We start from the raw sequence: 14,835 nt of genomic DNA on the forward strand, positions 1-14,835 counted from the left end.
GTCAGCTTCAGTGTTCATGGCAGCTCACCCTTCCTAGCAGCCATTCCCCGCCACAAAGAGCACGGAGCTCACGGGAAGCTGGAGTGGAGCAGCAAGCCCTGTACAGTGCTTTCCCATGACCAGCGGTGCTTCCATCAGACGGACCGTTTAGGAGCATTTAGGGTACAGGGGAAGAGAAGGCAGGTGCATACACAATCCCTTAATTTAACAAGATTATCAGAATAAGCATTCAAGCCCTGAGGATCTCACCGCCTGACGAGTTCCTCCAATATTCCCTGGTCTAGAATGTGTGCGTATATACCGCAGTGGTTACTTTCATACACATTTACACCACTACGTGTGGGGGCATGTCTGATGCAGGAAGCTATTTAAATAAAGAGAATACACAGACTTGCTTCAGTAAATTATAGTCTCTGTTTTAAAAATTTCTATGACCAGGGCTTTCTATACTGTCTCTTTTGAGCCAGGACACAACCTCTCAGTTACTGGACTCACTCCTCAGTGACCTATGACCTCATTAGAAGACAGGAATAGCTCAGGTGAGGTTTCTCAGATGAGAAAATCAGGTTTGCTTCCTCTGTAGGAGTGGAACAGTGAATGGAATAATTTGTCCTCAGTTGCATCAGCTTTGAGAAAACTGAAAAGAACACAACACATAGGCCTCACCTCGTACAATATGTGGGCTTGGGGTGCTCAGAACACATGCAAGGAACCCCCTCGATTCCAGGACTTGAGGGGATACCGTCAGGAACTGGGATTTTAAATGAGACACGCATTTGCAAAACAATCGGAAAACATTTATTATACTGAAATGTATACATCCTACTATTAAAAAAACAAAGTAACAAATTTGCTGGTGCCATAATTTAACCTGCTTCACTGGGACAGACTAATGGTTCAATGCTGCTTGGTATAATTTCAAGTTTGATGAGCTTTTAAGTGTTTTTAACCCCACTTCTAAAACCTGATGAGGAATTCAAAATAGCACACAGCCTTAAATGACATTTATTGTTCCATATACCTTGAGACTCAAAAGGAATGCTAAACAGACAAGCAAAACTCTGAAACAAGAGATATGCTCACTTCTTTCCCAAGTGATTGGTAACAGAAAACGTGTTCATATGAAAGCAAAGGGAGATGACAAAGGAATAGTTCCTCTGCTTTTAGGGCCTATAGGAGTTACAGATATTTTCAAACTGAAGATGAAAATATTTAGAGACTGGGCTTCTCTGTATCCAATAACCCTTTAAGAATAAAACACAGAAGGGCAAAGCTTTTTACCCACTGAACTAGTCTGTCTTCTGGGAGATTTCAAAGCCCAAATTACTCATTCCTATTTCTGCCGGAACAAAGATAAGATTCAAATAACACATTCAGAACCAAGACAGCTGCGTAACTGGTCAGAGATGCTACAGTTAAAGGGGAACTGAAGTTTAAAGAACTGGTCTGCTACACCACAGGCCTCACAGATGCTTGCCAGTGTGCGTGGGGAAGGCTTTGGGCAGAGGGAAGTGAAAAGACAGGAAAATTGCAAAAGCAGTGGACTCCCTTTGAGAAGTATACTGGCAGACAAGCATTTGGTTTTCTGGAAGAGGCACCCTTTTTACAGAAAAAGAAGCTATTATGTGGTGTGTAAGAAAGCCTCTCAATCACCAAAATATTTACCCATGATTATACTAAAGCTCCTATATTTCAGAAGTGTGGAGAATTTTTATAGTACAATTTAGTGTTTCATTTATGACATCTCATTTGCCGTGAATAATGAATAACTTCAACTTGTTGATAACAAAGACCCCTTACGCACATCAGAAATGACCCTACGTTTCCCCCTACCTAGGTCACCTGTTTCCATTGTCTGGGACAGGGCTTTAAAAATGTTTAAGAATAGGATGGTGCTGGGTGGGGAGGGACAGAGAAAGGGAGGAACACCACATGAGTTTAAAAGGCAAGGGGGTTCAAAAATGAAAACCAGAAACAAAATGCTAAAAATGGAAGCAGAATCAAAAGGTTTTTCAATAAACCTGGGACAAAGCAAAAACAAAAGTCTTTGTACCTATTAGGATTTACACTGATCCTCTCACCAAGGTACTCTTGATAATGCAGTTTGCTTCAAGCCTGCCTTCCTGGCTTGGATCTTCCCCGATCTGGCACGAGCCCGTCACACACACCCTTAGACATGATTTCTTCCGAGAAGGTGCCAAGCCTCTTACCTGACCCGTGATCACAGTCTCGGCACATCGCACCTGCAGACAGATTCCGTGCCGGCTTCATGACAGCACTGTCCCCCACCCCCGCTCTGGGGGGTTCAGGCCATAAAAGCCAAACTGGCACAGAAAGGTAAATGCCCACAGTACGTTTTTACATTCATTTCCAAACCGCATACAGTGTAAAAAGACAGCAAAGGCTGCTTCTAGGAACTGTATCTACTGGCCTCTGCCAGAGAAGCAGGCAGCCCCGCCAGCACGTGGCCCCCAGAGCCGCACGCACGCTGTCCCAACGTGCTCACGCTCACGAGGATGCTTGGCTATGGCAGTGACAGTGAGGAGATTCGCCTCTCATACAGCTCATTAGAAAGGTCATCTTGTGTTTTCAATATGAAACATTTCATACACTAAAATCCAATCCCAGGACTTCTTGGATTCAGTCTTCACACACTTTTAAGCGTGACTTTATTTGGTACTGAATATAGTTCAGACTAAGTACGACGTCACTTCAAAACTATGTGGATACCATCACCGTTCTCAGCTGTAGGAAAAGGAAAGAGACGTGACACACAGTTCTTTCAGGCAGGCCTAGGAAAATCAAGGCTGTTACACTGAAAACTCCCAGAAAGCTGCAGTTTCCCTTCCCACTTCAAGCTCCCTTTAAGTAATTCTAGAGAGAGAGTATGTACACAGTCCCTGGTGAGATACTTTACTTTCTGACGTCGGGCCCATGCTGCCAGTCCGCTCTGGGGCGCGGGAGCTGGGGGCAGTGCGGGTGTAGACGCCGCAGCAGGCCCGGGCACAGCCAGCTCCACACAACACACACACACTGAGTGCATCCACCCAACCCGCCCTGGAAATAAGCTTTGAGCTCCTCAGAGGCAGATCTGAAACATTTTGAAAATATCACTCCTTTTGTCTGATGGCCTAGTGTTTCTCAGGAAATGACTAGAAGCGGTACAGGTATCCACCAAGGAACAAAAGAAATTTTTTCATGAGGACAGGAGTCTGAAAAACAGCATCCTGAGATTGGAGGGGATGTCCTGTGGTGTCTGACATTAGCAACGTCCCCTGCTTTCATGGAACACACCCATACGATTTCAGTATGAATTTCCTTTTTTAGACAGTTTGAGTTTTGCAGAGTAAAAAGCTGTATGCACTAAGCCAAAGATGCTGTGACAGCGAACGAGGAAGTGAGCCAGCCCAGGTTGGAGCCACCGTGCCGACGGGGTGGCAAATGCAGGGCGCTACTGTTCTGCACTCCGCCCTTCAAGAGCGCCTCCCAGGGAATGGGGAGCACAGGACCTGCTCTTCGAGGTGCAGCTTTTGTGCTCGGACTGGATTCAGATCTTAACCCACTGGATTTTTAAGTCTCTTCTCCTCATACAATAATTTTCATTTAAAAATCCCTCATAAGCCCTCCAGTTGGAACTCCCCTGAGCCCCATCTGGGCCCCCCTTCCATATTCTTTCCCTGAATGACCGCAGTGACTTCCACAGCTGAAAGTCACTGCTGATGTGCTAAAGGCTTCCCAGTTACATCTCAAGCCCAGGCCTTTCCTGCCAGCCCCAGACAGGGACAATTCACTGCCAACTTGACCTTTCCAAGCACATCTGAAATGGAACTCTTGCCCCCCTGACCAGTTGTGCCTCTCTACTAGGCACACTGTCTGCCCAGCTGCTCTTACAAGAGTCACCCCCCTCCCCGACCCCCATTCAACTGTGGAGCGCAGCAGGACCTGCCCATAAATGTGTCAGACCTAGGTGACCTCTCCTGCCTCCAGCTTTCCCCCAATTCTCATCTGCCTCCACAGAGTTGCAAGAGTGGAAGAAAAACCTAATCACATTCCTTCTTTGTTTAAACAACTTCACTGACTTCCCAACGCATCTCAAGTAAAATCTCAACTACCGTCATACCAGGTCCCGCACACCAGACCGCACCTCCCACTTTGACTCCATCCTGCTCCGTGTGCCCCTCACGCTGCGCAGCAGGGACACAGCCTTCACTCAGCCCTGCACAGCAGCCCGGCTCTTTCCTTCGCACACAGCCTCACACCCCCTTGGGGTGTTCCTAGGGTGGGCAGCTCCCCTCACTCTAAGTCTCAGCATTACTGACACCTCAGAGAGGCCTCGCTCATCCACTCCATGTCCCCCTACCCGGCACCCCCTTAAACACAAGCACCCCCACTTTCCCACTCCTTCACAGCACTTAAAAGATTTTGTAGGGCGCCTGGGTGGCTCAGCTGGTTAAGCGACTGCCTTCGGCTCAGGTCATGATCCTGGAGTCCCGGGATTGAGTCCCACATCAGGCTCCCTGCTCAGCAGGGAGTCTGCTTCTCCCTCTGACCCTCTTCCCTCTCGTGCTCTCTATCTCTCATTCTCTCTCTCAAATAAATAAAATCTTAAAAAAAAAAAAAAACTTAAAAAAAAAATATTTTGTAATTGTATGCACCTGGTGGCTAATTCTGGTTTGCTTTCCCCACTAGGAGTTCCACGGAGTGTTCTGTTCAAGACCTTTCTAGCACCAAAAGCTGTCTGACACAAGGTGTTCAGGAAAATGGTGGCTGAATTGAGTATTTTTTCCCAATAATCTAGGTAGGACTGACTCCTCTTCCTTATTTGCTAGTTTATTAAGCACTAGAAATATTCTCGATTCATTTTTCAAACTCTTAATACTAGTAAAGCCAGCATTTTCAAAAGTAAACACACAAGATGACTACTGATTACAGGCACACACCATCTTTCATGATTTCAGCATTTCAAGACACATGCACTCATGCAAAGTACCTTTTACTGTGAAGAATAAAAAACAACTCTCATCTTGAAAGTTCTGAACCATCTAGAAGGATAAAGCAGATAACACAAATTAAGATCCAACTGTTTTTTCTGAGCTGATCAGAAAAGAACAGAATTAGCAGCTCCAGGAAAATGTCATCTATATACTGTTGCACAAATACAGAACTCAGTGGTTGAAATGTAACTGATGAAAGCAGCGTAAGGTAGTAAACGTTTCCACCTGCTGCACTGGCGGGGCCTCGTGCTGACGAGGCCTGCCCATGCCTGGTCCCTGAGACAGCCCTACAACCCACTGGGAGCTTTCCCCGACGGGCCCTGTGAAGAATGACTCTTAACAGAGTCCCAGTCTTAGCGGTCTTCTATTATTACCTGCTTGTTGCTGAACACTGGGGGAACAATAACCTTAAGGTTTTTAAAAATCAGCCATCAGGAGCGCCTGCGTGGCTCAGTCGGTTAAGCGTCTGCCCTCGGCTCAGGTCTGATCCCAGGGTCTTGGGATTGAGTCCACATCGGGCTCCCTGCTCAGCGGGGAGCCTGCTTCTCCCTCTCCCTCTGCACCCCCCAACCACCACTCGTGCTTTCTCTCTCTACTAAATAAAATCTTAAAAAAATTTTTTTAAATAAAGATCAGTCATCAAATAGGAAAGAAAAGGAAAACGCATCCAAACACCCCCCTACATAAAACTGGCCAAAGCCCCACTAACCCCGGAGCCCCCGGTGAGTGTCTAAGGGAGGGCGGAGGGCAGAGGGGGCCGAGCCACAGGTCTGGGTTTATATCCCTTCTATCACCAGGATACCCGAAACTTTTGGTTTTAGATTCTTACAAATTTGACCCCAGCTCTTTAAAACCGATTCTCAGGAGTACTTGCACAAGAGATCACAGAATTTTTCCAGAGTTCTTCAGTGATAGAAAGTAAAGGCCAGTGTGAAGGGAGAAGCAATGGCACGGCCAGTTCACGTTACCTGATCGCTAACAAGAATGTGAATACCAGTGGGCCCCTGTCTGTAGACCTGGTTAATCTGGTGGAAAGGAATATTAAACACCAATGCAAGTTTTCGAGCAACTTCTGAAGCAACCATTTCTTCCAAGTAGATTGCATGATACACTGCAATAAAAAATAAGAGTAGCATTTTAGCAGTAATCTTTGATCTGTTTTCCACCTCATCTCTAAGAAGATCACCCCTTTCAAAGTACTAAAAAAATACAAAAATTAAAAACGGGAACTAGTATTTCTTTCCTCCCTTACCACCTACTATTTGAAATAATAATAAATTATGCCACACGTACAATTTAATAAACATTAACAGTAATATCTGTATAAAAGGATCGGGTTTTAATTTTCCTTAAAAAACAAACAGGAATTAACTGCAAATGGGCATAGGGGCCTTTCTGGAGTAATGGGACTAAAACCTGATGGTGGTAATGGCTGCAAAACTCTCAATTTCCTAAACTGTCTTTGAACTGGATACTTACAGTGGAAGGATTTTATGGCATATAAATTACAGCTGAAGAAAGTGGTTTTCAAACGTCATGTGCTTCTAGCAATATATATATAAATATAAAAAGCACTCTGTTCTTGATTCAGTAATTCTACTACGGGGAATGGATCCCAAGGAATCCCCCCAACAGTGAATGGAACATGGCATAGAAGACACCATGTAAAAGGCTAAGGACGTGGACAGTGGCACCTGCTGTTGCTTCCCACAAGCTGCAGCACAGTCCAGCCAAGGGCCCGGGTTTCTGGAACCTTTAACTCTGCAGCAGCTGCCATCTGCTGCCAGTGCATCTGCAGCGAGCACGGCTCTTGTAGGTCCCGCTCAGTTACAGACTCAAGCCAGCCGGCCAGTGAGTACAGCATCGGCACGAGAACTTGGCTTCCCCAAACAGGGGTTTCTTGTGTGCTTACGATAACAGAAACCTCTGCTAATTACACATTATGGAAAGCTTTGGACGTGGAACTACAATTAAGGGGAGACACAGAGCTGATCTACAGCGGAGTCCCCAGACTACAGCCTGTGTGAGCCCAGCCCTGCCCTAACTCATTCTTTTCCAACAGAACTGTATCAGAACACGGCCGCGCCCATCACTACATCTAGTCTGTGCTGGTTCTGGCGCCGCAATGGCAGGGCCGGTGGGAAAGACCCCCCCCCCCCCCGAGTCCACAAAGGAGGCATTTCCTACTTTGCCTTTTAGGGAAGTCTGCTGGAAACTTAGAAAACCCATGATCTAGGGCTAAGTTGGCCAACATTTCCCACACTCCTCCACAAACACATTCCCCAGTCCGACAGCCTGACCATATAGATGGAAATGATATACAAGATCCTGGTGATACCTGGAGAGCTCCTTGAGAATGTTATCATTTCAGACTAAGCCTCTGTATCTTTAGTCTTCAAATTCACAGCTTTTAAAGTCAAAATGACACCAAATGGAAAGGCTCACAAGAGTGATGCTTTCCTTTGGATTTTTCGAACACCAAGTGATTCTTGGAGCTCTACCCAAAATTAGGGTAAATGATCGCCTCTGTGAATTCCATAACACACTTGTCTCTGGAAAATTCTGAGTGTGTTGCCCTTATTTTGTTTCAGAATATGGGAGAGGGGAGATATTATCACGCACCCAACCTTACAGATAAGAAAACACATCCTTTAAAAATATAATTGCTTTTAAGGGCCATATTCAGAGGAGAGAAGGGCCAGGGTCTGTCTCTGCCCTCAGCCAGCGCTCTATTATACAAGTAAGGAGAACCCCTAGGGTGAGAAGGACGGCTACTGGCGTGGAGTGCTCGGCACACAGCTCACAGCACTGGCCGGCTGCGGGTCGGACACAAGTCTGCGCGCCTGGTCCTGGGACACACATGAATCTCTGCACATGTGACAGTTGATGTTTCTCCCCCCGCGTCAGTAAAATGGAAAGAAAAAAAAAAAAAAGAAAAACCCTCCTGCCTTCTTGCCAAGCTGCCAATGTTATACTCATCATTTCAGTAAATCTGAGGTTGGCAGGGGGGAGGGGGGATAGAAGCCAGCAAAACTCCAAAAAGCACTGGAGCTGGGCTTTCGCTTATTAGCTATTTCCGGCAAGGAGACTCGGAGAGTGGTGGCGAGAGTGGAGCAAGGCAGCTCGCTTCCTCTCTGGCGAGGCCTCAGCCCCAGCACCGCTGCTACCCCCCGCCCCAATGCGGTCCGCACTCCCACCCGGCCTTCCTGTTTCTGCCTCGCTGTCCGAGGGAGTGACAGGAAGCCGCAGTGCACTCTGGACCCACCATAGGGCGTCCCACTGCCACTGTCGCCTCCGCCGCTGGCCGGCTGCTGGCTCTGCAGGGGTGGGCTGCTCGGCTGCTCCTGGCAGACGTAGATGGTTAAGCGGGGCCTAACCGACCTGCAATCAGAAGATGCCCCGCTTGAGCCGGTGGGAGAATGCCGCCCCGCAGCAGGTACAAATGACAACTACAGGACTCTAAGCTCTATTTCCTTATGCGAACTTTACGGTATTATTTCATTACACAAAACAAATGACTAATAAAAATATAAAAACACACACCTCACACCAACTATCACAGGTGGTCTAATCTGATGATCCAGACTCTAAACCATTGAGATGGTCTGTCAGATGCTGGTAAATTTAAGTTTCAAGATTAAGTCAGCAATTTAAAGTTAGTAAGATTCAATTTTAATGGAATTCTCACGCCCCAAGTCTAGAAATAGCAATGATAGTAAATGGATCTTAAAAGCCAGAAGAGTTTACAATTCCATCATTTTCATTCACAATTAGAAGTTTACATTTTTAACAACTGTTTAGTAGTAATAGTCATATGACCTTGAAAACCATACATTCTGTATCGCTCACCTAAATGAGAAGTTTGTTTTCTTGGCAACAAACCCAGTCGTCTTCAAGAAATCAGTACTGCCCATGTGCATTTCTACAGTCTTACAGTCTACCTCTGCCCTCATCAGTGCCTGCATCATATCTGGGCCTGCCCTGAGGGTGCACACAAAACAGTCTTCTTGTGAGCACGATGCCGCCGACGCCCCACAGCGCACACACGTGCGCCAACCTAGCGCTGAAACACATTCTGCCCAAACTCCCCACGCAAAGGGACATCCTCAGCTCAAGCAAACAGTTCCCTTTAAACACACTATTTTACCTGGACTTCAGGGAATTATAGAGCCGAATTCCATCGGCTGCACCACAAATTTGTACTAAATCCTCCTTTGTCAGTTTTAGTAAGTCGGCACCTGGAGAACAGCAAAAAGAGATTCTTTTCAAAGAGATGGAAAAAGAACAAGCAGGACTGGCTGCCTTACAGCACCTGCCTTCACACAGTGAACTGTCCCTCAAAAGCACCCGGTCTCCTGTGTGCACACCCCTCGACACGAACACGAACGCGCACACACACACTCCCTGCCCCACAGAGGAAGCAAACAAACTGCTGGCGCTTCCATGCCCCGTCCGAAGGAGGGGCTCAGAAGCCCAGAGGCAGGTCAATCAGATGGACGCGCAGGTCCCGGTACACGACCTCACCACCCACCTGGTTTTGGCTGGCTGGTGCTTTTGTGGATAAACAGGATTCTGACCCCAGATAATTAACCTTGAGATCACAGTAATGTTTTATTTTACAAAAAGAGGAAGTGGAAGTCTAGAGTTTGGGGGACCCGCCCAAGTTGCTGGCTAAGTTAGGACTAAGGCCTCTTTACACTTGCCAACATTCTGCAGCATAACTATCAGCAGCCAGTTCTAATATGAAAGCGAAAGCATGGCAGAACCACATATTCTACCTTAGGATTTTCCCCACAGATGGCTAAGTGTAAATGACATGGTATCTAAGATTTGCTTCAAAATATAATAGAAAAGCAGGACAGAGAAGAGATCAAAACCGACCAAAGGGTGGGGATGGTTACATGGAAGTTCCTCCTCTCCTACTTTTTATGTTTGAATGTGTCCGAAATCTCTTTTTTCCCTTTATTAACACCCAAGATGTAGTTTATTGGTACAATTAAGATGCCCTCCGGGATTAAGGCATGACTTCCATGTAATAAGTACCTGCTTAGGTATGTAACAAGATAATGGGGTTTTCTATTTTTGAAGGCCTGAAGGGGAGAGCCTGATAACTTCCTAGCTTGTAAAAGAAATAAAGACCAGAGAAGCCCACCTCCATGAGGCACAAACACTAAAGGAGTCGTTTTCCAGAGCCAGGGAAGCAAAGACTGGTTGTCTCCCCAGTCTCTCCTGGGGCCCACAGCTGTGGCCAGGGATGGGTGTGTGCATCTCCTCAACCTGCACAAAGAACTGGACAGACGCTTGTGTGCACAGCCTTTTCTGAAGGTGAATGCCCAGAGGCTCCGAGCCAGCAGCCTCACCCTTCTCCCCGTTCTGCTGGGAAGCTCCTCTGTGAGGAAAATGCAGGAGGCCAAGGCCATGGGAGAGCTGCTCACAGTGAAAAGAGCTTAAACTTCTCCAGACAGAAACATGGATTCATTTAACAGGACCTCCGTCGGTTCCCACTGCCAGAGCTTTTGTATGTGCTCTGCTCTTCATTCATGTGTCTTCCCTATGAGGGTTCAAGATGCATCTTCCCCACACAATGAAATTTTTAAATTTCCAATTTTTCATAGATAAAAATATAGTCACATAAAAATGTGGCTACAAGCTAGCAAGACTTTCATGCAGTACTTTAATTTTAAAGAGACAAAGAGCTACACAGGGAATGACTACTCATTGCACAACATCGCAATAAGTGGCTGACAGAATAGAAACCATGTTCTTTGTGCAATCAAACTTTCCCCTAGGCCAGGCGTGTGCACACAGTTCTGTCCTCTTCGAAGTCTTGACAGTACTGCACTTCCCTGGTCCCACAGCATCATGGGCAAGGCAAGCTCACTACCAGTTTACTGTGGCCCAGCAATTCTCGGGAGGTGCTTAGCCAGGCTATGTTAGGGAAAGGGTCCCAGAGCCAAATACACTTGGGAAATGCTGCCCCTGCCCCACGTGGTCTATCACTGTCTCTCTAAACAGAGAGCACCACCTGGAGAAGCTCTGCTTGGTCCCTTTTAAAATTCCATCAACAGTGGCGCCCGGGCAGCTCAGTTGGTTAAGCGTCCAGCTCTTGGTTTTGCCTCAGGTTCCGATCTCACGGGTCGTGAGATCAATCCCGAGTCAGGCTCCACACTCTGAGGGAGTCTGCTTGGATATTCTCTGCCTCTGCCCCTTCCCCGACTTGTGCATGCATGCTCTCTCTCTCCCCACCCCCATATAAATAAAATCTTAAAAAAAAAAAAACAAAACCAACACACTCCCTTAGCTAATAACTCTGTAAGAAAAAACTTAAAAGTTTAAGTATACAAAAATCATACCTGAGTAGATTCATATCACATACTACTAACACAGCGATAAAGAGGAACTATTACTATACGTAATCACTTGGATAGACTCAAGGGCATTATGCTGAGCAGGAAAAAAAGCCAATCTCAAAAGGTCACATACTATGTGATTCCAATTATATATAACATTCGTGAAATGATAAAATCCAAGAGACAGAAAACAGATTAATAGTTGCCAGGGAATAGGTATGATGGGGGAGGGGCAGGGAAGCATAAGGGAAATCCTTATGGTGATGCTGTAATTCTGTATCTTAACTTCGGTAGTGGTTATATGAATCCATACATGTGATAAAATGACAGAACTATATACACACATTGCACCAATGTCTATTTCCTAGTTTTGATATCATACTTCGATTATATGAGAAACTGAGTGAAGGGTACACGGAACATCTCTGTATTAACTTTGCAAAAGATGGTAAGGCAAAAATTACTTCAAAATAAAGTTAACAAAATGAGAAAAATTGCACAGAACTTGTACAAAAATGAAGCACAGAAAACTGGTTTTGGGAGATTGTACTGATGTCAGTTTCCTGGTACAAGAGGTATGCAGGATGTCACCACTAGATGAAACTGGGTATGAATCCATAATTACTTCAAAAACATTTTTTAAATTAAAGTTAATAAAAGTACAGAAACAAGTACAAAAGACACATGTACACAAAGATGCACACACACAAAACATACCTGAAAAATTGGAAAACAGTCTTGTGTAGGAAGAAAATCTGTTTTTGAGCAGCCATTGTTGTGTTTCCTGGATCGTGGCTGAAGGTTGAAGTTGCTATTAACAAAGAAAATGAACACAAATAGAAGAAACTATTCAAACTTATAAAAAAAAGAAACCCAAGTCACTGGCATGTTATAAACAAAACACAGAAATCCTCCAAGTTTAACGTAAAAAAAAAACAAAAAACAAACCCAAGAGGAGGACAGGTCTGACTACTGAGAGACCCAAATAATGCCTCAAGCCCCTGTAAGAGCCTTAAAACGCAGGCCCCTGGGCAGCTCAGTTGGGCGACTGCCCTCAGCTCAGGTCATGATCCCAGGGTCCTGGGATCGAGTCCTGCTTCGGGCCCCCTGCTCAGTGGGGAGCCTGCTTCTCCCTCTGCCTGCCACTCCTCCTGCTTGTGCCTCTCTCTCCATCAAATAAATAAATAAAATCTTAAAAAAAAAAAAAAAATGCAGGGGCACCTGGGTGGCTCAGTCGGTAAAGCGGCTGCCTTCAGCTCAGGTCATGATCCCAGGGTCCTGGGATTGAGCCCCACGTCAGGCTCTCTGCTCAGCCAAGGGCCTGTTGCTTCTCCCTCTCCCTCTGCCTGCCTCTCTACCTACTTGTGCTCTCTCTCTCTGTTAAATAAATAAATAAAATCTTAAAAAAAAAAAAATGCAGACCCCTTAGAGCACTGGACAGCTTCAGGATGAAGACACTTACTTCACTGGAGGCCTGTGAAACTCCATCTCCCTGATGGTTTGGGGAAGAAGAATTGCTGGGGAGAATGGAAGGAAGGAAAGGAGAATTATTACACACACACACACATACACACACTTATATCAAGACTTTAAAGGCTATTAAACTGGGTAAATTTAACCTAATATTGTAGAACAGAGCATGCAGATTTGCAGTTAAGAATGTTGGCACCACTGGTCAGGAGTATGATGAAACTGACAGGAGGCCGTTTAACTGGTGCCTCTTCCTTCTCTAGCAGTTCTAGTAAGAACTTCAAGTTTTAGGAAACAAAAGGATTCCAATTATTTCCAGGGGTGCCAGGAAAATGAAGGATACTCCTTCATTTTAGTAAGGACAAAGATATGAGAAATTAAGATAAAGAGTTAAAAGTAACTGCAAAATACACACACGTTACACACACACACTTTAATAAAATAAGGAGCTCCAAGAAATGGTCCTAAGTAAAAATGGAAAATGATACCCCCTTAATTAATATTTACCCATGATTAAAGGGGGAGAAACTCAGGGAAGCAAAAGGAACAAAGGTGTGCCACTCTCGAGTTTTTAAGGTCAAACGAAAATGAAGACAACTCCACAGGGAGTGTGGCGCCTTCCTGGTCCTGGGCTCAGACTCCTTTCTTAGCGCCTGTACTTCAATTATGTAAGTTACGATGCTGACTGGTGACTGTCCCTCTGGGCCCACGCAGACAGGGAAGGTGTGCGTCACCCGTAGAGCAGAGACCACAGGTCCTGGTCAGCGCAGGGCGCGCGGCTCCTGGGAACTGCGTGGTCAGCCAGCAGTGCAGGAGCCCAGAGCCAGCCTCCGAAGTCATGACTGTGGCCCAAGACGACTCGGACTGGGCTGAGACTAAAACGGCCCCCACATGGTGACATGTCAGTCCCTGGTCTCTCCGACGCAGAGTCCAAGGGTGTGTTCCTCCTCAAAAAGCACAAAGATCTACAAGATGAGCTGCCTGCAAATCTACTCATCTCCGCAGGGAAAAGCATGTTTTTGTGTTCTTATCAGACGCTGTTATAGACTGGATATTTGTGTTCCCTCAAAATGCTTACACTGACCAAACTCACCCCCCTGGCATGACAGCGTGAGGAGGTGGGACACCTGGGAGACGACCAGGAAGGTGAGATCACAAGGGCCTCCTGCAACCCGGAGGGCCCTTGCCGGAACCACCGGGGCCTCACACTTCCAGTTTCACAACTGCAAGAAACAAGTTTCTGTTGTCTCTAAGGCCCTGGTCTGGTGTTCTGTCATAGCAGCCAGAGCTGACCAAGACAGACCTGCTGTGAGCGTGGCACGAGTGTAAGAAGGAGAACCTTTCCCTCAGCAGTCTTGTGTAACTTCCCAGCAAGAAACTTCTGATCTGACCTGCTCGGGATCAACTCTTCAGCAGAGCCCCAGGAAGGCAAGACCCCCCGGGGCGCCATGTGGCACCTGCAGGACTCCTGTGACACCGTCCCCTGCCCCCACCCAGAGCCTGCAGGGTTCACAGATGCCAATCACAGCCAGAGAATAAAAAAGAAAGTCCACTATCCCCATTTCTAAAACCACAGTAAAGTTTTAGAAATTAAAAGCCTTTCCTTCAAGTTTAAAAACTTACCACAATAAATAAATAAGTAAATAGTGTAATAGGAGGCAGAAAAAACAGGGCAGGAAACAGCTCTTGTTTGATATGGTGCGCACTGAAGACAAACGTACTTTATAATAAATGCAACCTGAACACATCCAAGTCAGTTTCACCTTAATAACTCACAGTCCTTCTCTATCCATGAACTCCACTCATGTTCTTTTTCTCTCACAAAGAATGTAGCTTGAAAACGTCCCCTTTTCTACAATTTCTACGGCTGTGAATGTGTGAGGCATGAAGGGCTAAGAGCAAAAAGGCTGGCAAGCAAAGAAATGACAGTTCTCCTCTGAAACTGGGGCGGCTAGCTCCCATGACCATATACCTCAGATATATATACAAAAGAGGATGTTGGCAAGTGAGGGACAGCAATG

At 46.0% G+C, this 14,835-nt stretch overlaps 1 protein-coding gene across 5 annotated transcripts in view; it reads right to left on the reverse strand.

Moving 5' to 3' along the window:
• Positions 1 to 775: 775 nt before the first annotated feature.
• Positions 776 to 14,835, reverse strand: part of UBP1 (upstream binding protein 1) — a 55,561-nt gene continuing 41,501 nt past the window's right edge. For 2 of the 5 annotated variants that reach the window (XM_025884803.2, XM_025884810.2), the window contains 8 exons: positions 12,807 to 12,861; positions 12,062 to 12,155; positions 9,142 to 9,232; positions 8,844 to 8,975; positions 8,260 to 8,375; positions 5,963 to 6,105; positions 4,991 to 5,042; positions 776 to 2,745 (listed from right to left, as the gene is read on the reverse strand). In XM_025884803.2, coding sequence (XP_025740588.1) covers positions 2,708 to 2,745; positions 4,991 to 5,042; positions 5,963 to 6,105; positions 8,260 to 8,375; positions 8,844 to 8,975; positions 9,142 to 9,232; positions 12,062 to 12,155; positions 12,807 to 12,861 — 721 coding nt within the window. In that variant the 3' untranslated portion in view covers positions 776 to 2,707. Of the gene's footprint in view, positions 2,746 to 4,990; positions 5,043 to 5,962; positions 6,106 to 8,259; positions 8,376 to 8,587; positions 8,610 to 8,843; positions 8,976 to 9,141; positions 9,233 to 12,061; positions 12,156 to 12,806; positions 12,862 to 14,835 lie in introns of those variants that run through there. The other 3 variants (XM_025884817.2, XM_025884827.2, XM_025884836.2) reach the window with 2 other exon arrangements.

Source organism: Callorhinus ursinus, unplaced genomic scaffold (genome assembly GCF_003265705.2).
Source record: "Callorhinus ursinus isolate GAN/ISIS: 27379988/994484 unplaced genomic scaffold, GSC_fseal_2.0 scaffold1, whole genome shotgun sequence".
NCBI classification, from domain to species: Eukaryota; Metazoa; Chordata; class Mammalia; order Carnivora; family Otariidae; genus Callorhinus; species Callorhinus ursinus.